Genomic DNA, 27138 nt, shown 5'->3' with positions numbered 1-27138 from the left:
AAGGAATGGTTCTTTAAGGTTAAATAAAGTTTACCCACAGGTTTCAACATTCTTTCTAATAATTTTTCCTACCCAAAAATCTGAGGGGTCTTTGACTGATTGCAATTGCTCCACACCAATTACTCTTAGACTCTCTTAGACCTATTGCAATTGCTCCAGGGCAATGTACAACACTGTTCCTGTCAACAAAAACAACAGAGTGCAGCATTTATTATTCAACTGCTGTATTGAAATAAAACTGCACACTTTTACAATAATAAAAATAATAGAATATTTGATTCATTATAGGAACAAAATGTTAGGTTCAGTTATAAACTTAAAAACCAGTTTTTAAAATATAAATTAAAATTCTAGAATATACAGACATGCATGTTAATCTACACAGAAACAAGAAGCTCAAGTACAGTTATAACCGATGTAAAAATGCTTCACGGACAAGGCTCTCTATGTTATGTTTTATGTTCAAGCCTGTAGTAAACAAACTGAATACCTCCATTAGGAGTGCAGGGATGGTCCAAAGTGCAGTGCTGCTTGCATATATGCACAGCAACCATGCACACCACTAGAGTACGTCCTTCTAATAAAATCCAATCTGTGATCAGTCTAAGGACATTTAATTACAATAAGCAAAACATCTGACAAAAATATTTTAATACTTTAAACAGTAAAAAAAAAAAAAAAAAAAATTAGCAGCTCTTAAAAACATACTGCTAAGCTGATTTAAGTTTATTATGATACTATATATACATAGACCAACCTGATAACGTTTCAGCATGCACCAAACTCGAGGAAGAAAATTCTCATATTTTCTGTCATCTGTACAATTCCATCTGTATAACTGCTCCTATAGAATAGTTAAAAATAAATGGCTGAATAAATCAATCACCATTATAGGTATGTGGGAGTATAACTAAAATTTATAATTATGGCTTTAAGAATATGAAGGAGGGAGTAGAAGATTTCCTTTATAAAGTTAAGTGGTCTCACAAGATAGCAATGCAACTATGCTAGAGTGGTATAACCCTATAAGATGAGGTAAAAAATAGCTATGACACTGTTAATACATTTGCATCATTACTACATAGTTGAATTTTTTAGTCAAACTAAAGTTTGTACATTAAGTATCATTATAAACTTCTCATATTATCAAATCCTTCAAGAGTTGCCTTCCTCTTATACTTTGAATAAGTAACACTTCCCCATTAGAGCTGTTACTTTTTCTCAGTTGAGTATCACCACCATTTCAAAGCTATATGGCCTCTCATCATGAACACTTAGGTACCCAGGGTTTGTCAGCTCTTATACCTTTGGGTATCTACAGGAGGTAGGCCTCAAGATACAAGTTCCACTTCTCTAATGGGAAAGTGTTACTTTTTTGAATCCTAAGAGGAAGGAAACTTGAAGGATTTCACAATACGAGAAATTATAATAATGGTGCCTATGTACAAACTTTGTCTTAAAAATTCAACTATGAAGTTATTATACAAAGGGTACTAGGAAAGTTTTGCAATATGACGCAACAGTGAATCACAGGAAGCTGCTTGTTGCTGCATGTTGAGACATGTTCATACGTGCATAGTAGCCGCCGCGCCAAGTCGATGGGCTCAGTTATTCATTAGTAGTGAGAGTGTAAAGTGCTTGCGATGGCACCGTGGTCACGAAATGAGATAAGGACAGTTTTGCGGTATAATTTCGTGCGTGGTTTAACCATAGACCAGTGCTTAGAAGAAATGACTCTTGCACTAGATGATGATTGTCCACATCGTACAACGATATTCAGGTGGTATAGAGAATTCCAAAGGGGAAATTTCACTCTGGAGGATTCTGAGAGGCAGGGAAGGCCACGAATGTCAGTTACGGAGGAAAATGTTACTGCTGTGAGGAAAATGCTTGACGAAAACAGGCGAGTGACCTACCAACAGATAGACGATACTTTGGGCCTAAATGCACCAGCAATTCGTTCGATTCTGCAAGATCATTTGCACGTGAAGAAACTTTGTTCTCTCTGGGTGCCGCATCAACTGACTGAAGAGCAGATGACACGACGTGTGACTTGGTGCCGGGAGATGTTAAAAAAGTTTGATAAGGGACAATCTCGGTATGTGAACAACATCGTGACAGGTGACGAGACTTGGCTGTACTATTACGATCTGCCGACCAAGGCTCAAAACAAAGTTTGAGTCTTTGATGATGAAGACACACCCGTAATTGTCAGAAAATCCCGATCTGTAAAGAAGAAAATGACAGCTGTATTTTTCAAATCGAGTGGAATTGTGGAACGTGTCTTTTTGGACACGCAGAAGACAGTCACAGCTAAGTGGTATACTGAACAATGCCTGCCCATTGGATCTATGAAGAACCTGCGGCCAAAGTCAAGAATGGACACCTGGTACCTCCATCACGATAATGCTGCAGCTCACTGCGCCAAAGCCAGCACCGAATATTTGACCACGACAGGACTGAAACTTCTCGAGCACCCTCCCTACAGTCCAGACCTTGCTCCCTGCGACTTTGCACTGTTCCCGCATGTGAAAATGAAGCTAAAAGGGAGGCGGTTTTCCAGTGATGAGGACCTTCTACGGGCTTGGGACAACGAGTGTGATTTACTCCCTAGTGAAACTTGGCAGAACTGGTTTAAAGATTGGTTTCGGAGGATGGAGAGGTGTATTGAATGTAGAGGAAATTACTTTGAAAAAATTAAATAAACAAAGCTGTATTGCAAAACTTTCCTAGTACCCTTTGTATAATTACACTAACAACTATCATAGCTCGAATTTTCACTGTTTGAGGCTTTCTTGCCCTAAAGTTTTATTAGACTAAGAAGTACACCTTTTGGCATCTTTCATATTGTATAAATAAATCACAACTGGATCATCAGCTCTTATACCCGGTATTTTATAATCATTGATTAAATAAACACTGCACATCATGCACATTTTTTGGGCAAAAATAAAAAGTTCTTTACTTTTTATCTATTTTCAATAAACTTTTTCCTTTTTAATGACTATGATATAACCACCTTAAACCTAGAAACTTCCACTCCAGTATGGATCATGTCCCAAGATCATAATTTGGGAGGTTTTGCTGTACTGGGGATTCCAAATTCAATTGTTATTACTTAATAAAATCTTACATAGATTGAAAATTTAAAGCAAACTGGATTGTTCACAAAATGACCAGTAAGCAATCTCATTCACAAAGTTGGTTGAATTCCTCTTCTATTCTTTTTCAAGTATTTTCATTTATTTTTCATCAGGTGACCTTCATTTTTATTCAATTTACTCTCTCAAAAACTTTATTTCAGTTAGTAATAGATTTTGCAAGTTAAGGAGACTTTGTCCCACTGGCATTCACATTCCTTCTGAAAAAATTTTCTCCAGTTCAATTTAGTTTTTCATTTCTGGAAACCCTAAAACTGCCACTGGTTTTTGGCATTTTCTGTTATTCTTTTTTGGGACATCACTGTAGTGTCTTCCATGGAATGGCTTCTATGCTTGACTTTCTAGCTTTGTTTGTTCCATATGGGTGGGGGGTCTCCTTGCTTCGGTTGAGTGGGGTGTGCTGCTTGTTTATCTTCCTTATGGCCTGGTAGAGTGGGACTGTTTATTTTCTGGAAGTAATCCTTTAGGTTCTTTACCACTTTCTTCTGTTGCTCGATGAGGTCTACCAAGCCCCTTCCTCCTCCTTTCCGAGCTATAGTAAGCCTCTCCATGGCTGATGTCGGGTGGTGTTGGTGGCTCTTGGTCATCTGTCCTTTTCTCTCTCATGATCTCCTTCAGCTCAATGTTAGTCCATTCCATGATCCTGAAGGAGTATGTTAGCACTGGGACTGCATAGGTGTTTATGGGTTTAACTATGTTCCCACTGTTCAGCTTGGCTTTGTGCAGGCTTCTAAATCTTTGAGTTAGTTTTTGGTCATGCAGGCCTTGATCTCCTTGTTCTATCTGCTGAGCCTGCATCATCCCCAGGTATTTGAAGATCTCTCCCCTATCGTGGCTTTGAGCTCTTTACCAGTCTTGCAGCTGGTACTTTTGGCTGACTAATTTTGCCTGTGCAATCTGTGGGTTTTGCATTTGTCTAGTTCAAATTCCATCCTGATGTCATTGCTAAATTCTTCGGTGATCGGAGTAACTGCTGCACTTGCTTCTTGGTTGCCATGTAGAGCTTGATGTCATTCATGTACATCAGGTGGGAAAGGGTGTACAGTTTTTTCTTCCTTCCTTGAGGGTATATCCATACTTGCTGTTGTTGAACATAATGGATAGCGGTTGAGTGCCAGACAGAACCACAGTGGGCTAAGGACACTTTATTAATATATTCTTTATTATTATAAAAAACATGTTCTCCTTTATGGGATCCCCCCACCCCCAAGTGCATGGGGTGGTTGGTTGTGTTAGGTTACTATTATTATTTTTATTATTACTGTTGGTTGAGGAACTCTCTCTCTCACAATTATACAGGTGTCCAAGATCGTAGCTTTCAGGAGTTCCATGAAAGTGTTCTCTGGGAGGCCTACTGATTTAGATCAAATGGATGTCAGATGAACTAATGAGGCTCGTTGCACGGAAGAAAAATGTGTGGATTGCATATAAATTATCAGGTGACACAGAAGCCTCTGGCAGATATAAGCTAGTCTGTAATCAAGTCACAAAGAAGGTTAGGCAAGCAAAGGCTGATTACGAGAAATCTTTGGCAAAGGATGCAAAGAAAAACAACAAAAACTTCTTTTCTTATGTAAACTATAGAAGGAAGGGGATGAATCAGATTGGTCCTTGATGTTGGTGGTTTGACTTTGATGATCCTGCTCAGATACCTAATGAACTGAATGAGTATTTTGCATCTACATTCACACATGAGGAATTCTGTAAGGGAGTGGAGGACAGAAGTATACTTAACTCTAACAGGGAGCTAAATGATTTTGTATTAATGGAGAGCAAAGTGGAGTAGAAATTGTTGAAATTAAACATAAAAAAGGCACCTGGGGTGCCTTTTTATGAGGACACAATAGGACACACAGACATAATAGGAGGGAATATATGATGAGAGCCTTGTCGATCAATTCGGCTCTAGAGAGATTGTGTATGTCTCATGGAGTAAATTTTTTTCAGAATTGTCTGTGCTCGTAAACAGTAGAGAGACTGCTTCTACAGGGATGGGATACACTTAAATAGAAAGGGTGCAAGAATATTTGCTGATAATATTGAGGCTGCATTAGGTGAGTCAGAAAACTGCTAGCTGGGGAGATTCACAGAGTAATAAATTAATGGTAGCCACAGGCAGAGGTGAAAGTGATTCGTGCACTACTCCTGTTGGAATGAGCAGCAGCCGGTAAAGCGAAGTACTGGGGAATTCAAGGGCTGCTGGGAGTCATAATGAAACAAGTAAATACATGGGTTGTGTTAGGGTAACTAGGAGTAAGAATATGTCTGTGTATACAATACACCATCAAAATAAATTTGATGAATTTGAAGTGCTGGTCAAGACATCAAAAGCGGTTATTGTTGGGATATCAGAGACATTGTGTCACACAGATATAAGGAAGGGAAGAGGAGTTATGCTGTTAGTTAAGAAACAAAATCTAAGGCAATGCATCCAATTCATTTTGGTGGATAATGCAGTGTTGAGTCTGTATGGTGTGAAATATGCACTGGGAAAGGAAAAATGAGAGTAGGTGTGTTTTATAGGCTTAATGACTCTGATGAGTAGAATGAACAACTGCACAGGGAAATAGAATGGGCAAGTAAATCAGACTACATTATAATGGGGATTTTAACTTCCTAGTATTGACTGGAACTTGTGGGTTGGTCACTTGCACACTAACAAGGCTTTTTTTTGGATTTATTGGATGATTGCTTTCAACAGAAGCATGTTCAAGGGGCAACCAGAGGGAATAATACCCTTGATCTGATTATCAGCAGTGATGCTTCATGCAATAAGAATCTGCAGATAAAGGAACCACTAAGTGCAGTGATCACAGTGTGCTGATGTGGGATTTACTCAAAGATGTAACTACAATCAGGGATAAAGGAAAGGGTTTTTGTTTTTGTAAAAGTGACTGCAGTGGTCTAAGACAGTTTTTAAATTCTATACAGTGGGACCAACTGATGATGTTACCAAGAGCAAATTCTAAATGGGAAGCATTCAAAGAATTAATCTTGGAAGCTACTAGACTTTTCATACCAACTAAGAAATATTGTTCAAAGTTTAGTCCTAAATGGATGTCAGATGAAATAACGAGGCTCGTGGCTGAGAGGAAAATTGCATGGGATGCATAAAAACTATCAGGTGACACAGAAGCTTATGGCAGATATAACCTGGTCTGTTATCAAGTCACAGAGGATTGTTGACAGGCGAAGGCAGATTATGAGAAATTCTTGGCAAAATATGGAAAAAAAACCCAGCAAATAATTCTTTATTTATGTAAATTCTGGAAGGAAGATGAATCAGATTGGTCCATTTGATATTGATGGTTTGACTGTTGATGATCCTGCTAAGGTAGCTGACAGACAATGAGTATTTTGCATCTATATTCACACATAAGGAGATATTCTGGGAGGGGAATTCCAGAAGTTTATCGAACTCTGGTTCGATAAACTTCTGATTTTGTAATAACTGAGAGCAAAGCTAAATGATTTTGTAATAACTGAGAGCAAAGTGGAGGAGAAATTGGTTAAGTTAAAAATAAGAAAAGCACTTGGAGTTGACGAGATCTATCCAGTTATATTCAAGGAGGTAGCAAAGGAAGTAAGCAAACCTTTAGCCATGATTATGACAGCTTCTTTGGACTCAAGAGAGGTTCTCGTGGACTGGAGATGTGCAAATGTATTCCCAATTCACAAAGGGTGGGATCAAAGGGTGACAAGTAATTACAGACCTGTTAATGTAAATTTTGTTCTGAGGAAATTAATGGAGGCAGTGGTTAAAGAAGCACTACAGGATCATCTAGAGAAGACTCTGCAGTTATAGTTCAGACAGAACATGGGTTTGTTAATGGGAAGTCTTGTCTTAGCAATTTGATTGGATAATATGTGGTCACAAAGGAAATGGATGCAAAAAATATTTTTATATCATATACCTGGATTTTGGGGAAGCTTTTGTTAGTGTTGCACATGGAAGACTACTGTACAAATTGTCCCCACTTCTATTCGACTTATACATATAAATCATATTATAAGAATGGAGGGAAATCTCCAAGACAGGCATCGAAATTAGCCACAAAACAAGAATAGACATACCGCTGTTTGCTGATGACCAGTTTCTAATAGAAGAAAATGAGAACTCATTGTAGAAGGCCATCTTCTCATTAAACAAAATAGCAAAATCATTTGATGGAAATTTTAACTTCAAAGACGAAAGTGATCCCATTTAAAGGAAGAGATTCAATAAGAAGCAAGATGTGCATTGGCAATACAGTAAACCCCCACTATTCGCGGGGGTTACGTTCCTGAGAAATGGCGCGAATACCGAAAACGCGAATACTGAGTTATGGCTCCCATAGAAATAAAGGGGTTCCGTTCCAAAGTATGAAATATATAAGAAAAACTAGTCTAAAATTTTGTCTATGTATGTATTATATGTACCTTCATAATATGACTATGTACATAGACAGCACATAGTGAAATGCAAGCATATGGCATCGAAATGAAAATAAGAAACAATTTAATATTAAATGTAACATTTATTAGAAATTTCAAACAAATCTTTCAAACAAGCGCCTTTGCTAGCAAAAAAACTTATCCCGCCAGTACTATCACCAGTTTTGCTAAAGTGTTGATAAAGGAGTTTTACCTTTTCACGAATGATGAGTGAACTTAACGGAATTTTATTTTGAGTTCGGTCTTCTATCCACAGATTTAAAGCCTTTTCCATTTTTTCTAATTTAACATCACGAGTTACAGAGCAAATTTTTGAAGCAATTAGCGCGTTTTCACGGACCCTACGGCGGATTTTTTCTTCCGATTTTTTGATTGATTGTACCGTTGACTCTGATTTTATAATGTTTTGCCACTGAGGAGACACTTTCACCATTAGAAATTTTATCTAATAACTCAATTTTATTCGCCAATATCATCACCTTTGATATTTTCACTTTTCTCTTGTTATTCGTAGCCATATTTTTGTAGGGGTTAGAAAGAACTTGTCCACAATAAAGTCACTTTCTTCCGTTAACACACTCGAAAAAGTCTATTTTACACTGTAAAATGGTAGATTTATCATTTTTGTACGCATATCAATTTATAAATTGATAAATTTATTCAATTTATAAGCATAGAAATTAAAAGCAAACGACGAAACCTTCCATGACAAGCGCATAACACATACTGAACAAGGATTAGCGAGAAACATCCACGCTCGCGATTTTGTCACCCCTCTCCCCCCCCACCCACTGAGCGCTGTTTTGACCGGGAAAGATAATTTTAGCCACGCCCATGTTTTTTTATGGCGGAAAATATTCACGGCGCTTTCAAATTCACATTTTTTTAGGTTTCATTTTATATTAAATCGGCGATCGCGAATACGCGAAACCACGAATACAGATACCGCGAATAGCGGGGGTTTACTGTATATATATATATATTTTTTGTTAGTTTTTGGCACGTTGGATTCTGTGGCCATAATCCACTATTCTGTTCAAAGCTCGAGGCAGAATTCGAACCTGTGGCCTTTGGATATTGACAATACTATTATCAAACAAGTTAATACTTTCAAATTCCTAGAATACCACCTGTCAGAAATACCACCTGTCAACTGTATGAAAAAGAAGAAGACATTGAGCAAAAAATAAATAATTACATTAGGAATAATTAAAGCTATAAATCACATTTTTTAGCATTAGCAGATGGATATAATTCAAGAAAGCAAGCATATGCAGCATCAGTCGGGGGAAAAAAAAAAAAAAAAAAACCCTCCCATTTCACCCCTCCATTCTTTCCAAATGCCTGTCCAGCTCAGCCTTACATTTATTTAGGCTATTAGCTGCCACAACCAAAGAGTGAAGTCTGTTCCACCAACCAATCAACTACCCGCTGGCTAAAGGCAAATTTCCGCACATCTATTCTACAACTATCTTTCCTCAATTTGAAACTGTGTCCCCCCTCAGGTTCTTAGTCTGAGCAAGAGGAAGAATCCCACTAGCATTCAGCTTGCTCAATCCATTCAAGACCTTATATACCTCAATCAGACCGGCTCGCGGGTGCCTGCTCTCAAGGCGCTGCAATTTGCAGGACTTAAGCCTTTCTTGGTAAGAGCACCGCTTTGTTCCCCTCACCAATCTTGTTGCCCTTCTTTGTACTCATTCTAGCAACTTTACATCCTTCTTAAAATGAGGTCTCCAGACTTGTACACAGTACTCTAGGTGTGGTACTGACCACAGTACTGACCATTGTCTTGTATAACGAGATGATCACTTCCTTGTCCATGCAAGCAAAATTCCTAAATATCATTGACAAGACTCCATGACCTGTCCTGGCAGCCCGTGTGCACTGCTCAGCAAACTTCATATTTGACTGCACAATTACCCCAGGTCTTTTTCACTTTCCACTTTAATGAGTGTAGACCCACACAGTTGGTACGTTTCTCTTCGGTTATTGCTACCCATATGCAGTACTTTGCACTTGTCAATGTTAAACTTCAGTTGCCGCTTCTCAACTTAGCCTTAATGTCAATCTCTCCAATTTGTACAGCAGTCTTAATGTGCAACAGAATCAAAAGCTTTCCTGAAAATCAAGTATATGGTATGATATCAAAATTATTTTTTGGCATTCAGTTCTTTTGTGACCACATCATAGTATCCAATGAAATTGGTCAGACATGACCTCCCTTTAACAAACCCATGCTGCCTTAACTATAACTGCAGCCTTGTCTAGATGATCCTGCAATGCTTCTTTAACTAGTGAATCCATTATTTTCTCCGAAACACAAGTTAAACTAACAGGTCTGTAATACTTGTGTCACCTTTTGTGAACCCCCTTTGTGAATTGGTGATACATTTGCACACCTCCAGCCCATGAGGACCTCCCCTGAGTCCAAGGAAGCTCTCATAATTATGGCATAGGATTTGCTTACTTCCTTTGCTGCCTCCTTAATATAACTGGATAGATCCTGTCCACTCCAGGTGCCTTTCTTAGGTTTAACTTCAACAATTTTCCCTCCACTTTGCTCCCAGTTATTACAAAATCACTTAGCTCCCTGTTAATATTTGATAAACTTCTGACACTACTCTCATTGAATAACTCCTCATGTGTGAATGTAGATGCAAAATACTCATTCAGTTTAATACCTACCTAGGCATGATCATCAATAGTCAACCCATCTATGTTAAGTGGTCCAATCTGATTCATCCCTTTCCTTCTAGAGTTTACATAAGTAAAGAACTCTTTGCTGTTTTTCTTTGGATCCTTTGCCAAAGATTTCTCGTAATCTGCCTTTACCTGCCTAACGTCCTTTGTGACTTGATTACAGACTAGAGTTTATACCTGCCACATGCTTCTGTGTCACCTGATACTTCGTATGCATCCTATACATTCTTGTTCTCTACCACGAGCCTCATTAATTCATCGGACATCCATTTAAGCCTAAACCTTGAGCAATATTTCTTAGTTGGAATGAAAAGTCTAGTAGCCTCCAAAATTAAGTCCCTGAAGGCTTGCCATTTAGAATTCAACAATGGTAACATCATCAGTTGATCCCACTGTACAGAATTTAAAAACAGTCTGAGACCTCTGTAGTCACCTTTACAAAAGCAAAAGCCCTTCCCTTTAGTCTTGATGGTAGTTATATCTTTAAATAATTCCCACATCAATACATTGTGATCACTGTCACCTAGTGGTTCCTTTATCTGCAAATTCCATTATCTGCAATGCATGAATAATCACTGCTGATGATCAGATCAAGGGTATTACTTCCTCTGGTTGCCTCTTGAACATGTTCCTGTAGAAGACAGTCATCCAATAAACCCACAAAAGTCTTGCTAGTGTTCGAGTGACCAATCCACAAGTTCCAGTCAATATCTGGAAAGTTAAATTCCCCCATTATAAGACATTCTGATTTACTGGCCCACTATTTCTCTGCACAATTGCTTATTATACTCATCAGATACATTAGGCCTATAACACACATCTACCCTCATTTTCCCTTTCCCAGTGCTTATTTCACACCATACAGACTCAACACTGCCTTTCCACTAAAATAAACTGGATGCAAATTCCTTAGATTTTGTGTGTTTCTTAACCTCTCCTCCCTTCCTGTCATGTCTATCCTCCCTGTACACATTGTACTCCCCAAATTCCAATTCTGCACTGCTTATGTCTGTGTGACACCACATCTCCGATATCCCAACAATATCTGCCTTTGATGTCTTGACTAGCATTTCAAGCTCATCAAATTTATTAACTATACTCCTAGCATTGGTGTACATGCAAGTATACATGCATCTGTTCCTACTCTTAGTTACCCTTACACAGCCCATGTATTTACTTGTTCCACTATGACTCCCAGCAGTCCTGAAAATCTCCATTACCTTGCTTTCCAGGCTGCTGCTCACTCTAATAGAAGCAGTGCAAGAATCACTATTGCCTCTGCCTGCGGCCACTGTTAACCTTTTAGTCTGTGTATTCCCCAAGCTAGCAGTTTTCCGACCCACTTAACACTGCCTCGATAGCATCAGCAAATATTCTTGCACCCTTTCTATTTAAGTGTACCCCTTCCTGTAGAAGCAGTCTCTCCTGTTAACCAGCACAGACCAGGCTGAAAAAAAATTCTACCCCGTGAGCCTTGCACAATCTCTCCAGGGCCGAATTGATCTACAAGGCTCTCATCATATACTCTCTCCTATCGTGTCTGGGCAGAATTGCAGACCTCTTACTCTTAATGTCATTCGTTCCAAAGTGTACAACAACATCACCTTTTGTGCCCTTAAAAGATGATATCTGCTCTACAACATCATCAACCTTTGCCCCTGGCAGTCATACCCTTGTCCTGTTCCACCTATCCTTCTTGCATAGTATATTCCCCGTGTCCCTGACAATAGAGTCACCAACAATAACTAGTTCCTTTTGAACCAGCATATTCTGCCTTGGAGATTGCCTCTGTTTTGCCTGATGCACAGGAGTGAGCTCTGTCATTGAGCTGGGCAGCTGAGAGCTTGATGGGCCCCTCATATTAATTTCTTCAAGGGCATTTACCCAACACCTCAAGCTCTTAGACGCCCTTCAGAGCGCTGAGTTGGCACCTAATTACTTGAAACTCTAGATACCTTGCACACACAAAGGTATCCTCCTTGGCTAGATCATGTCCTGTTTTAGAAAGGTCGGCAAACATTTCACATTTTGTCCATTTTTTGAGACTGTGATGCATTGGAGAATCGCCCCCTTTGTTTCGCCCCCAAGTCACAGCACTCTCACTAGTCGGTGATCTTTACTTTGCAGCTCTAGTCTGGGTCATGATTTCCGTTTAATTACAATTCAATTAACAATGAATAATATTATTTTTGATTAACTGATATAATAAGTTAACAGATTCCTAATACAGTGCTTCGTATTACACTATCTAGTTTTACTTTATACCTTAAGCTATCAGTTCAAGATATATATACGTTAAGCTATTTCTTATCGACTACAATATTGGCACCAACAGCGGGAGTCGTAACTTCCAAAAGTCGCTGGTTAAATTCAAAATAAGAAGCTAATGAAAGCTACTAAACATATTTAATATCTCTGTAAAACAAAATGTACTATGTTAATTAATGAAGAATATGATAAAAATTAAAAATACTTATCCCTTTGCAGCAGCCAAAAATCCACCGACTGTTCTCTTCTGTGACCCGAGAATCCATATTTAAATATTTTAAATTTTTTTTAAATATTTTTAATTAGATTTTTCAAATATAATTTGGAAAACAAAGCCACGAATACATAACACCCTCACCAGACCTTTTGCTCTGAGACATGGACAATGAGCAAAGGGGATAGGAGGAGGTCGTCTGTGCAGAAATGTGCTTCGTGCACAGAACTGCAGACTACACCAGACTTGACATCAACTGTGGACAACTTCAGTACTGACTTTTATGGACTCATACAAAAACAGAAGGATCCAAGTATGTAGAGAGAATGGAGGATGGATATACCATCCAAAAGAGATTCTAAACTACAATTCCCGGGGAAGGAGAGACAGACTCCTGCAAAGATGGAGAGAGACCATAACAGGCCACTGGGCCTAATACTGGACAGGAAGAAGGAGTTTTACGTTTCACTAAATTAACTAAAGGAGATTTTTGGAGTTATTATCATAACTCCAAAATCTCCTTTAGTACTATCTGTACTATCTATCATGCTGTTTTATATATATCAGCTCATGTAAACCAGGATTAAAAAAAAAAAAAAAAATTTTGAAAATCACATTTCAATTAGTCATCTGTTTGATTGATAGAGCTGGACTGTGTATGCAAGACAGTAAAATAATGCTGGGCTGCAAAGGGTTAAAAAAAAAATCAACAACTCTATCTTACAATGGAAAGTAATGCTGTGCTTTTATTTACGATAAATATCCACTGGCATTTGCATATTCAATGTTCACTCTTTGGAATCCTGATAAAAAATATGTTATTTCTTGCCTGTTAATGCATCATCAAATAAATGAATAATTTCAGCAAAAATTAAAATGAAATGTAAAACCTTGTTTAAACATCTTGAAAAATTGTTTATAAAGCTTGTGGGCTCCAAATATGATAAAAATTTGAAAATGCGAGTTTGATTGGACAATGCAGAAACAAAGGAAATTGGTGCAAAAAATAATTTTGATACCATACACTTGGATTTCAGGAAAACTATTGATACCAATGAACATAAAAGACTGCTGTACAAATTGGAGCAGTGTGACATGCAGGGTAAGCTACTACTATGGATAAAGGGATGAATGAGTAGGAGAAGGCAGAGTTATTATCAAAATGGACACTGCTCTTTTTCGATTAATGTATCAGCGAAGTCCCACAGGATTCAGTGCTGGGCCCATTGTTGTTTTCTATATTTATTAATGATATCAATAAAGGTATCTCAGGCGTAATATTTAAGTTTACAGATGATGCGAAGGTTGGCAGGATGGTTAATGATGGTAATGATAGCATGCTACAGCAACAAGATATAGAAAAATTAGTCATTTGGGCTGAGAAATGGCAATTGAGGTTTAACTTTGACAAATGCAAAGTATGGGTAGCAGTAATTTCTGATTAACATACCAACTGTGTAGTACTACACAGTTGGTAAGTTAATCAACTGTGTAGTACTACACTCAAGGTAGTGGAAAATGAAAAAGACCAGGGGGTAATTGTTCATTTAGATACAAAGTTCTCTGACCAGTGCAGACACGCTGCCAGGACAGCACACGAGGTTATGTCAGTAACATACAGGAATTTTGCTAGCAGATGGAAGTAATCATTCCATCATATAAGTCAATCATGAGGCTGCATCTTGAGTAGTGAATACAGGGCGGGTGGCCTCATTTTAAAAAGAATGTAGAACTGCTGTAGTGGGTACAGAGAAGGGCAAAGAGATGAATGAGGGTAAAAAGGGATGCTCTTAAGAAGAAAGGCTTAAGTTCTGCAAATTGTAGAGTCTAGATGTGCCTAACTTTGTCTTTAGCTAATTAGGTGATTGATTGCTGGAACAAACTTCCATCCGATGTGAAAGGGGAAGGATATGTGAAATGGGAAGTTTTTTTTTTTTTTTAGCTGATGCCATTTTAAGGTTGCTTTTTTGAATCATTTGCCACTACTAATACTAAATAAATTACAAGGATAGAAGAAGTTGAAATAATACTCAGGTGAGCATGTCCGATAAAAAATATCAATCAACAGTACACAGGTTTATTCTCAAAGCTTAATAATCAGTTCCTTTCTTGAAATTAGTAGCAATAATTATTAATAGGAAGTGATGCCATTTATGACGAGGGCACTGTTAAATTAAATTTAGCTTTGCAGTACATATATATATACAAAAAAATACAGTTTAACCTTAAACATTTATATATTTAAGAATATATAATACATTTATATATTCAACAAAATGATCCCTATATTCAGAACAGCCATCAACATCTGGTGACAAAAGGGAGAAAGTATATTCTATCTGGATGAAGAAGGGTTGGTTCATGTCAAGGGCAACATCAATGGAAGGCATGGGGATACGATCATAGCTCTAGCATCTATACATGAATGGATCGGCAAGATGTATCACTCTGACAGCTGAGCAAGACACTTCTGACCAACTCTACATGGAGTTATGTGTCTCACTTTAAGAATTTCCACTCTTGTAAGATAGAAGGCAGTTTCCAAGATAAGGCTCCTCTACAAACTGTCCACAATCTAGCTGACCATTTTAGTCCATCATTATGGATGTAATAGGACCCTTACCCTTAACATAGAGAGACCAAAAAAAATAACAAAAAACTACTCGCAGACCAAAAAGTATCAAAAGTAAGTGCTGTTGTTGTTGTTGGTCAGTAATGCTACTTACAGGTTTGTCTGTCTGCAGACTCTGTTAAGTGACCTAAGAACTAACTTTACAGCCGAATTGCCACTTCAGCTGTAAAGTAGAGTGCTGGGAATCCTGAAGATTTTTATAATACCCTACAAACCAGAATGTAACAGTCTCAAAGAAAGATTAGATAAGTCCATCAAAATGATCTTTAGTAAACTGGCAGAGCATAAGGAGAGACCATGAGAAAAGTACTGGAAGCAAACTGGATTTTCACTCATCTACATATTGCACAAAAAAAAAAAAAAAAAAACCCTTTTTACTGTATATGCTTTATGGATATTTGTTTGAGATATTCATTAATATCAAGAAGAGATGACAGAAATGATTACCAACTAGATAGTTAAAAAAATTTGGTAAAATGAGAGAGAGAGAGAGAGAGAGAGAGAGAGAGAGAGAGAGAGAGAGAGAGAGAGAGAGAGAGAGAGAGAGAGAGAGGTTATTTAAATAATTAGAGATAAAATCCGCACGAGGAAAAGAAATCTCCACAGAATCATCCAGAGGGTGCTAAGAGAGAACTTCAGAAACAAGCAAGCTGTTCAATATAAAAAGCAGGTTTTCATATAAATAATCTGAAAAGACACATACTAATCAAAATATCTTGAATCCTGTGCTATTTTTCAGGGCCATTTTGACACAACAGAGAAATGAAGTAGAAGAATTTTGGTAGTTTTGATACTACTAATGCATCAACTGATTGTGTGGTAAGAGATGAGCAGAACGTTAACTTTGGCAGGGAAGGGGAAGAGGAGATTGCATCTCCTGGTAATTTACAGTTAACACTTACACTGTTCACACAACCACAATTGTCCGCAGCGTCTTGTTTTCAAAGACAGGAATGTTGAAAGCATTTTCTCTAACTAATGTAGTAATTGAACTTCACATCCTCATGAAAAAATTATACAAGTAGCCAACAGAACGATGCTAATATTCCTCAGGAAGAGAATGTGAATTTAGAAGTTATGGATAGAATATTATCAAACAAAAGCACAACTTCAAAGACAGGAGAATGATTAAGGCTTCTGATTTGTAGCTGTTACAAACATTAATGAAAACACATTTTATTTAATTCTGTCAGGGAAAAAAATACACACAACAAACACACACAAAACAAACTGGCAGTTCATTGTTGGCAATTGTCATTAGCATTAGCATTAGTAGAGGCATATGATGCAAGAAAGCAAGCTTATTCAGCATCAGCCAAAAAAAAAAAAAAAAAACTCCACTCCCATTTCACCCCTCCGTTCGTTCGAAATACCTGTCCAGTTGAGCTTTAAATTTGTTTAGGCTATCAACTTCAACAACAAGTGATGGAAGTCGGTTCCACCAACCAACCACCCGCTGGCCAAAGGCAAATTTCCGCACATCTATCCGACATCCGTCCTTCCTCAATTTGAATTTATGCTCTCTGAGGTGATTATTCTGAGCAAGATGAAGAATCCCATTGGCATTAAGCATGCTCAAACCATTCAAAGCCTTATACACCTCTATCAGATCACCTCGCCGGTGCCTAGTCTCCAGACTCTGTAATTTGCAAAACTTAAGCCTTTCTTCGTAAGAGCAACCCTTTGTTCCATTCACTAATCTTGTTGCCCTTCTCTGTACCCGTTCCAGCAGCTCTACATCCTTCTTGAAATGAGGCCTCCAGACCTGTATACAGTACTCAAGATGTGGCCTAATCATTGCCTTATACAAGGGAATAATCACCTCCTTATCCCTGCTAGAAAAATTCCTGTATATCATTGACAAGACACCATGAGCTACTCTTGCAGCTCGTATGCACTGCTCATAGAACTTCATATCTGCCTGCACAATTACAACCAGGTCCTTTTCATTCTCCACCACTGTCAGTGTAGTACCGCAGAGTTGATACGTTGCTCTGGGGTTACTGTTTCCCATATGTAGTACTTTACATTTGTCAACGTTAAACTTCATTTGCCACCTCTCAGCCCATCTGTTCAACCTTTCCAGATCCTGTTGCAGCAACATAGCGTTAGTAGTGTCCTTAACGACCCTGCCAACCTTTGTATCATCTGCAAACTTGGACATTAAACTTGATATCCCATCATCAATATCATTCATAAACACCGAAAACAACAACGGACCCAACACTGAACCTTGAGGAATTCCACTAATAACATTAGTCCACGTTGAGCAGTGTCCATTGATTACCACTCTCTGTCTTCTGCCACTCAACCATCCCCTTATCCATAGCAGCAATTTGCCTCCAATGCCACACTGCTCCAATTTGTGCAGCAGTCTTCCATGTGCAACAGTATCAAAAGCCTTTCTAAGATCCAAATATATAATATCAAAGTTATTCCCTGCATCCAGTTCTTTTGTGACTACATCATAGTATCCAATCAAATTGGTCAGGCAAGACCTGCCCTTAACAAAACCATGCTGCGTCTGAGCTATAACTGAATTCTTGTCTAGATGTTCCTGCAGTGCTTCTTTAACCAGTGCCTCCATTAATTTACCTGGAACAGAAGTTAAACTAACAGGTCTATAATTACTTGTGTCAACCTTTGATCCTCCTTTATGAATTGGGGTTACATTTGCACATCTCCAGTCTATGGGTACCTCCCCTGAGTCCAAAGAAGCTCTCATAATTATGGCTAGGGGTTTGCATACTTCCTTTGCTGCCTCCTTTAATATAACTGGATAGATCCCATCCACCCCAGGTGCCTTTTTTATGTTTATCCTCAACAATCTCTCCTCCACTTTCCTCTCAGTTATTACAAAATCATCCAGCTCACTGCCAATGTTTACTTTACCTACATCATTCTCCTTCCTGAATAACTCCTCATGCGTGAATGTAGATGCAAAATACTCGTTTAGATTGTTAGCCACCTGAGCAGGATCCTCAACTGTTGAACCATCAATATCCAGTGGACCAATCTGATTCATCCCTTTCCTTCTCGAGTTCAAATATGTAAATAACTCTTTTCTGTTTTGCTTTGCATCCTTTGCCAAGGATTTTTCGTAGTCTGCCTTTGCCTGCCTAATCTCCTTTGTGACTTGGTTACAGACCAACTTATATCTATCATAGGCTTCCATGTCACCCATTAATTTGTATGTATCCCATGCATTTTTCTTCTCTGCCACATGTCTCATTAGTTCATCTGACAACCATTTAGGCCTAAACCTTGAACAATATTTCTTAGTTGGTATGTAAAGCCTGGTAGCCTCCAAGATTAGTTCCTTGAATGCTTCCCATTTTGAGTTTGCTGTTGGTAACATCATCAGTTGGTCCCACTGTATAGAATTTAAATACTGTCTCAGACCATCATAGTCGCCTTTACGAAAACAAAAACCCTTCCCTTTACCTCTGATGGTAGTTACCTCCTTGAGTAAATCCCACTTCAACACACTGTGATCACTGCCACCTAGTGGTTCATTTATCTGCAGATTCTTAATGCATGAAGAATCACTACTGATAATCAGATCAAGAGTATTGCTCCCTCTTGTTGCCTCACGAACATGCTGATGTAGAAAACAATCATCCAATAAATCCACAAAAGCCTTGCTAGTGTGCGAGTGACCAACCCACAAATTCCAGTCAATATCTGGGAAATTAAAATCCCCCATTATAAGACTCTCTGATTTACTGGCCCACTCTATTTCCCTGTACAATATCTTATTATACTCATCAGAGTCATTATTATTAGGCCTATAGCACACTCCTACTCTCAATTTTGATTTCCCTATGCTTATGTCACACCAAACTGACTCGACACTGCCCTGTCCATCGATGTCGACTGGCTTCTCTTCCTTGGACTTTATGTGTTTCTTAATTAATAGCATAACCCCTCCTCCCCTCCTGTCCTGTCTATCCTTTCTATACACATTGTATTCCCCAAATTCCAGTTCCGCATTACTTATATCTGTGTGACACCACGTCTCTGATATCCCAACAATATTTGCCTTGGATGTTTTGAGCAATACCTCAAATTCATCAAATTTATTTACCAAACTCCTAGCATTGGTGTATACGCAGGTATACATGCACCTGTTTCTATTCTTAGCTACCCTAACACAACCCATGTGTTTACTTGTACCGCAATGACTACCAGCGGTCTCTGAAATATCCTGCATCTTGTTTTTCAGGTTTCTGCTCATTTCAATAGAAGCAGTGCAAGAATCACTTCCACCTCTGCCAGTGGCTACTGTTAATCTATTAGTCCTTGTATCCCCCCCAACTAGCAGTTTTCCGACCCCCCTAACACTGCCTCGACAGCATCAGCAAAAATTCTTGCACCCTTTCTATTTAAGTGTATCCCATCCCTGTAGAAGCAATCTCTCCTGTTAACAAGTACAGTCCAGGCTGAAAAAAATTCTACCCCTTGAGCCTTGCACAATCCCTCCAGGGCCGAATTGATCGACAAGACTCTCATCATATACTCCCTCCTATCGTGTCTGGGCAGAATTGCAGACACTTTCAAGTTCAACCCTAATTCACGGCTTTTTTTCAACAGTGACCTGTACTTGCTAAGTAATTCCGCCGGTCTCCTACTCTTAATATCATTAGTGCCAACGTGTACAACTATATCACCTTTTGTGCCCTTAAAAGATGATATCCGCTCTACAACGTCATCAACCTTTGCCCCTGGCAGACATACCCTGGTCCTATTCCACCTAGCCTTTTTACAAAGCATGTTCCCCGTTTCCCTGACAATAGAGTCACCAACAACTACTAGTTCCTGTGGGACCAGCGCATTCTGCCTAGGGGGCTGCCTCTGTGTTGCCTGATGACCAAGTGCAAGCTCTGGCGTTGATGTGGGCAGCTGAGAGCTTGATGGGCCCCTCAATTTATTTCCTTCGAGGGCATCCACCCTGTCCTTCAAGCTCTCATAAAGGCCCATAACAACGCTGAGTTGTCGCCTGATTTCCTTGCACTCCTTACATCGTGCACACACAAAGACATTCCCCTTGGCAGTATCATGTCCCGTACCCGACTGCTCCGCAAACATCAAGCAAACAGTGCATTTTAAAAGACTGTGATTCAGAGGGCAACTGCCCCCCCTCAGTTCTCCCCTGAACCACAGCACTCCTATTAGCTTGAGCCTTTTGCTTTGCTGCTCTGGTCAGAGTCATGATTCCGATTTAATTCAATAAAATTCAAAACAAAAATTAAATCCTTAAGTTATATCCCAAAACAGTTATATTATATATATTTTTTCGGTATCTAGTGTTTTCTACGAGTTCCCTTTATACAATTTCCGTATCACGTGTACCACTATAGTTATGTATTAATTATTTGTTATGATTAAGTCGTTATATATATATAGAGTTAAAAATACAATTTAATTGACAATAAAGTTTATCAAGATTAATAGATTTACTGATTAATTGACAATATTATATTATGCACTATACTACACTAAGCTTATGCTATCGTGTAAAAATGGCGGGAATTCACGAACGATATTTCTACGGACTCGTAAGTATTGATTAGCTTCCAAATCTCGCTATCTCAATTTAGAATAAACTAAGGATCCAGACTAGGTCTATAATCTACTTATAGAAGATAATTTGATATAACAATTGGTTAATAAATCGACTAAATTTGGTTAAAAAAAAAAAAAAAAAAAGTCCTCTCGTTCAATTTGTGACACGTGGATTTGATACCGTTACCGATACTAAGTAATATCTACAAAATCTCTGTCTAAGTTAAACTTTAAACAAAGTATCGTAACTAGGAATATAAAGCTACTCTAGAAAATAAGTTAATATGACAATTTAAACTAATAAAGCAGAAAATAAATCAGGAACAACTTCTCTGTTTCAAGAGCTTTAAGGAGCAATGTCCGCACAGGCTAACCTCGCACCCAGTCATGTGTTAAGTAACTAATTTCTTCTAAATTCAAGAGTTGTGGATAGAATGTTATTAAATAAACATGCAATCTCAGAGACAGGAGATTGATCAAGATTTCTGGTTTGCAGCTGTTGCAAATATTAATGAAAACATTTTATTTAATTCTGTTCAACACACACTGGTAGTTCACTGTCCACTGTCATTGTCTTGCATAAAATAACTAATTTTTTCTGTGATGATATATGGATCTGCTGCTTGTTGTGATGCTATCAATTAATTTTCAAGAGGCAACAGGCTAACCTCGCACCCAGTCATGTGTTAAGTAACTAATTTCTTCTAAATTCAAGAGTTGTGGATAGAATGTTATTAAATAAACATGCAATCTCAGAGACAGGAGATTGATCAAGATTTCTGGTTTGCAGCTGTTGCAAATATTAATGAAAACATTTTATTTAATTCTGTTCAACACACACTGGTAGTTCACTGTCCACTGTCATTGTCTTGCATAAAATAACTAATTTTTTCTGTGATGATATATGGATCTGCTGCTTGTTGTGATGCTATCAATTAATTTTCAAGAGGCAAACTTATATTTGTTCTTGAACACTCTGCTGCACCTGGTTACGGGTTAAGAAACAGCTTGGTTGTTCACAACTAAGAAATAACTGACAAATAAATTTTCGGACATACTGCTTCATCTGTGATGATTATGTTTTATCTTATGTTTTGTTACAGAAAGACAGGTAAGGTAATATGCTAGGAAACTTTGTTGTTGCACGTCCATTATTTTGGTAAGTTAGAGTTTCATAATTTACCAAACAAGACACAACCATAATAAAGGAGAATACCCTCAACTTTCATCAGCTACACAAAAGTACAGAGGACAGGCACTCGCAATAAGAGGTAATAAATGCTGATGGCATCTTTATCCTTTTTCAGATGAAAATGACACATAACAGATGTGATAAATTTAAATAATGATGTAGAGCAGCAGAAGTACAAAAATGTGTGTTCAGTAAGAGAACACACATTCAAAGAACTGATTGTTTGAATAAACTTTCACCTAGTGCTATGGAAGTTGGTAGCTTGAATAAAACTAAAGAAGGAATGGACAAATTCTCTGAGGAGATGAAGTGGATAAAAATTATTATTATTTTTTTTTTTTGTTTGACACTATATAAGCTTCCTTCCTTTTTGCCACTACTGCTACACAACAAACTACTAATAACCAGTAAGAAAAGTATCCTAAACTTCACACAACTTATTAACACTTATATAAAAAAACTACTTATGAAAAAAATAAGCACTGAAATTAAAATAATAATAGTAATAACACTTAGGTGATTAATAGAACACCTTAAATTCCAGTATATGAATTAGACTAAATGGGGATGATAACAAAGGCTTAATTGTTGGTACTCACCTCAATTGATCTGCTCTGTTATATGATATTAAGGTGGAATAGGATTAAAACTAATTTAGAATATATATTAAAAATTCTTTTAAAATTAATAAATAAGGAAGAAATATCTGTTGTTAAGATTTGCCCCTGGAAGAGCAAGTTCACCATCTCATTCCAGGTTGTCATATATGCGAAATACAAAGTATTAACGTGAAACATAGATGAGACCAATAGTCGTAATGAAAGACTTTCACATAAACGTCTTCTGTTGGCAATGATGGGTAAAAGGAGAACTATGTATTTAAAGTCCTGATTTCCCTTGATGTATTTCGAAACATGTGAGAACCTCACATGTGTATGGTTCCAGACCGGTGAAAGATTTGTCAGGAGTTTTGTATTTAAAAATTTTGTAACTGGATTTTAAATTAATAATAGGAACAGCTGAATCAATTTGGGGGTTATGGTTATGAAAGTGAACGTGTTGAGTGAGTTCAGTGCTGGCGTGATCAGTTTTGAAACTATTAAAATGGTAATAAGCACGTGTGTTGGAAGTTTTTATTGTTCTGTATTTTACAGTGGTGCTTCCGATATAGCATGTGCTGCATCCTGGTTGACGCTTAATTAAATAAACAACATTATTGATGTCGCATATAGGGTAACTGTGTGTTTCTTTGTAAACATTGAACATAGACCCTAATTTATTATATGAAGAAAACGTTAAGGTTATGTCGGTGTTGTCCAATTCTTTACGAAGTTGTCGAGCAAGTCTACAATAGTAAGGGAGGACAATATATGTACAAAGTACAAAGTATGTTGAGGGTCAAACGGCACCAGGAATTTCTCCCATCTCCGCGAGTGTTCGCTGTATCGAGGGACAGTACTCTGTCAAGACCAGAGATTTAAAAGTGTGTGGATCATGTGTTGTGTAGTATGTTGTGCCCATTGTTCTTCTGGCCTATTGGCCGTCGAGCCCCTGATGAGACCCGACGTTGTCCGTACTATGCCAACGAGGAGGCTGGCCAGGTGTACCTTGAAATTTATTATATTCTGGCAGGTCCCGCCGCCTAATTTCCTGGGATTTCAGCGGCTGGGTCCTATAGAAAAAAAAAAAAGATAGATAATCGCGGTGGTATAATTGCAAAATCGCTATTAAGTTAGTATGTGGGGTTTGTTCCCCGAAATTACCATGGGATTGTACGCTAAAATGACAAGTTCTAGAGGCCTAATGGGGCGGGCAATAATTTTGGTGCTAATTTAAATTTGGATGCGTGGGGCTTTCGCGGTGAATAGTCAAAGAGAAGGGTAGGGAGACTGAAGGCTGGGGGGAAGAAAGAGAAGTAAGGGGCCGATAGGGTAGATGGCCCCTGCAGTCAGTGGGGCATGCCCATGCCCCACCAGAGGGAAAGGGGGATGGCAGGAGGAGGAGAAGACAGCGAGCCATCTCCCCCCCCTGCCAAGGAATAGAAGTGAAAGCAGGCTGGTCAAGGTTGCCAGCCCAGATCGCCATATGGCTAGGTGGCAGCAATGTGCTGCAATCATTTCTCTGAGCCCTTGCATGGTAGTATCCGGGAAGGTTTCCGTGGTTGTGTAGACATTCTGCTGGCCTGCACGGCATGGTTGTTTACTGCAGTGGTTGAGGCTGTGGGAGCGTCCTGTACAGTAAACGCCCGCTATTTGCGGTATCTGTATTCGCGGTCTCTGATTTAACATAAAATGAAACCTAAAAAAATGTGAATTTGAAAGCGCCGTGAACATTTTCCGCCATAAAAAAACATTGGCGTTGCTAAAATTATCTTTCCCGGTCAAAACAGCGCTCAGTGGGTGGGGGGAGAGGGGTGACAAAATCGCAAGCATGGATGTTTCTCGCTAATCCTTGTTCAGTATGTGTTATGCGCTTGCCATGGACGGCTTCGTCGTTTGTTTTTAATTTATATGCTTTTAAAATTGAATAAATTTATCAATTTATAAATTGATATGCTTACAAAATTGATAAATCTACCATTTTGCAGTGTAAAACATACTTTTTCGAGTGTGTTAACGGAAGAAAGTGACTTTAGTTGGACAAGTTCTTTCTAACCTGTACAAAAATATGGCTACGAATAAGAAGGGAAATGTGAATGTGAAATTATCAAAGAAGGTGATGACATTGGCGAATAAAATTGAGTTATTAGACAAAATTTCTAATGGTAAAAGTGTCTCCTCAGTGGCAAAACATTATAAAATCAATGAGTCAACGGTACGATCAATCAAGAAATCGGAAGAAAAAATCCACCATAGTGTCCGTGAAAACGCGCTAATTGCTTCAAAAATTTGCTCTGTAACTCGTGATGTTAAATCAGAAAAAATGGGAAAAGCTTTAAATCTGTGGATAGAAGACCGAACTCAAAATAAAATTCCGTTAAATTCACTCATCATTCATGAAAAGGTAAAACTCCTTTATCAACACTTTAGCGAAACTGGTGATAGCACTGGCGGAATAAGTTTTTTAGTTTGCAAAGGCGCTGGTTTGAAAGATTTGTTTGAAATTTCTAATAAATATTACATTTAATATTGAACTGTTTCTTATTTTCATTTCGATGCCATATGCTTGCATTTCACTATGTACATAGTCATATTATGAAGGTACATATAATACATACATAGACAAAATTTTAGACTAGTTTTTCTTATATATTTCATACTTTGGAACGGAATCTCTTTATTACTATGGGAGCCATAACTCAGTATTCGCAGCATTTCTCAGGAACATAACCCCCGCGAATAGCGGGGGTTTACTGTATTTTGTTTATTATCCCGGTTAGTGTTTTGGTTGTGCGGATTGTTAAGTCTTTATTCGCCAATGGAAATTATGTGATGAATTAGTAGCAAGGGATATTGTCTAGCAGTAAACTTCTTTGTGAGATACTGAAGTTCTGTGACTAAATCGTCATGTGAAGAACTGTATTTTATGGCATTATGAATCTGATTATACAGGATGGATTTTTTTATACTAAGTGGATGGTGTGATCGGAAATGTAGGTATTTACCTGTGTTCATTTCTTTTCTATAAATTTTTGTTCCTAATTTTGTATTTGTTTTATATATTGTAAGGTTAAGGAAATTGATTTTGTCTTTTTTCTATTTCGAGGGTTTATTTTAGTCTATCGTGTATGGTATTGAACTTAAAAAAGAGATTGTTAATGGAAGGTCTTCGATTAACAATATGTCATCGGCATAACGCTTGTAGAACTTAATACCCGTGGGAAACTTGAAATACTTGGTTCTCAATAGTGGCTAAATAGATTTCGGATAAGGGGGCTAAAATTCCTACTGCCATAGGGAGACCATATATTTGTTAGAATATTTGTTCCTGAAACTGAAAATATCTGGCATCAAGTAGGTGGTAGATGACTATCATCAACTGGTGAAATACCACCACTTTGCTTATTGGAGGCTTGAAGTGGTGAAACCCATGTTTAGTTTCTAGAGCAAAGTTTCCAGCACCCCCCCCCTCCCCCCATACTTCTCCTTCAACCCATGCACGGTACTAAGTACTATAGGTTTTGATACCTTTTGTGTTTGGGGTTTTCATAAAAAAAAAAAAAAAAAAAAAAGTAGGGTCGAGGTAAGTACATTTAATTAAAGTATCATCTGCAGTTAGGAGTTCTCGTAAGGATTGTAATGTAAAATCTAATTGTACGTTAGTGTATAGGGAAACAATATCGAAGGAGGCTAATATATGTTCTACAGAAATTTTTTTTTTTTTTTTTTTTGTGGTAGTGTTTATTCGTTGGAAGGCCTGGTTGGTGTTGCAAACTCTAAATTTTGAGAATCTTGTGAGGAGTGATATGATTTTTACCAAGAACGTGGAAAGATTCGCAAAGGCAGATTTGCTGATGGAAACTATTGGTTGTAACGGGTGCTCGAGTTTATGTAATTTAATAATACCAAACGTACGTGGAAGGACATTGCTGCGGAAGTCGATTAATTGCAGAGTGTGGAGGTTAATTTCCTTGTTTGATCTTAGTCTCCTCAAAATAAAGTCCAGTTTGTTTTTTTTATCTCGAAATGTTGTATGTGCTGTCCATTTTGTAAGTGTGTTTCAGAAAGGATGAGTTGCATTTTGTTAATGTATGTGTTTTTTTGTTTAAAATGGCAATAGTGTCACCTTTATCGGCTTTCTGTATGATGATATTGGAGTTTTTTCGTTGATCCAATATTATCATACAGTTTTTCTGTATGATAATATTGGAGTTATGTTTATTTGATAATTATTGTTTATTCCTGTTAGGTTGTGAAATTAGTCGAGAATTGATAATGTTGTTGGTCTCATGTATGATTCACCATTTGTTTGGGTGGTTTTCTAATTTTGTTTGCAACACAACGATGCAATCTTTTATGGAATAATGTAG

The 27138-nt window shown here is 37.9% G+C and overlaps 1 protein-coding gene across 2 annotated transcripts in view; it reads right to left on the bottom strand.

Annotated features, from left to right (window-relative positions):
- Pcif1 (Phosphorylated CTD-interacting factor 1) overlaps positions 1 to 27138 on the bottom strand; it is a 429173-nt gene that overhangs the window by 123949 nt on the left and 278086 nt on the right. For both annotated transcript variants that reach the window (XM_090384018.1, XM_090384020.1), the window contains one exon: positions 758 to 844. In XM_090384018.1, the coding sequence (XP_090240144.1) occupies positions 758 to 844 (87 nt within the window). The remainder of the gene's footprint in view (positions 1 to 757; positions 845 to 27138) is intronic.

This window comes from Mastigoproctus giganteus, chromosome 10 (genome assembly GCF_048544385.1).
Source record: "Mastigoproctus giganteus isolate SK-2022 chromosome 10, ASM4854438v1, whole genome shotgun sequence".
NCBI classification, from domain to species: domain Eukaryota; kingdom Metazoa; phylum Arthropoda; class Arachnida; order Uropygi; family Thelyphonidae; genus Mastigoproctus; species Mastigoproctus giganteus.
The sequence above is the reverse complement of the archived record's forward strand: the minus strand, read 5'-3'. Positions and strand labels throughout refer to the sequence as shown.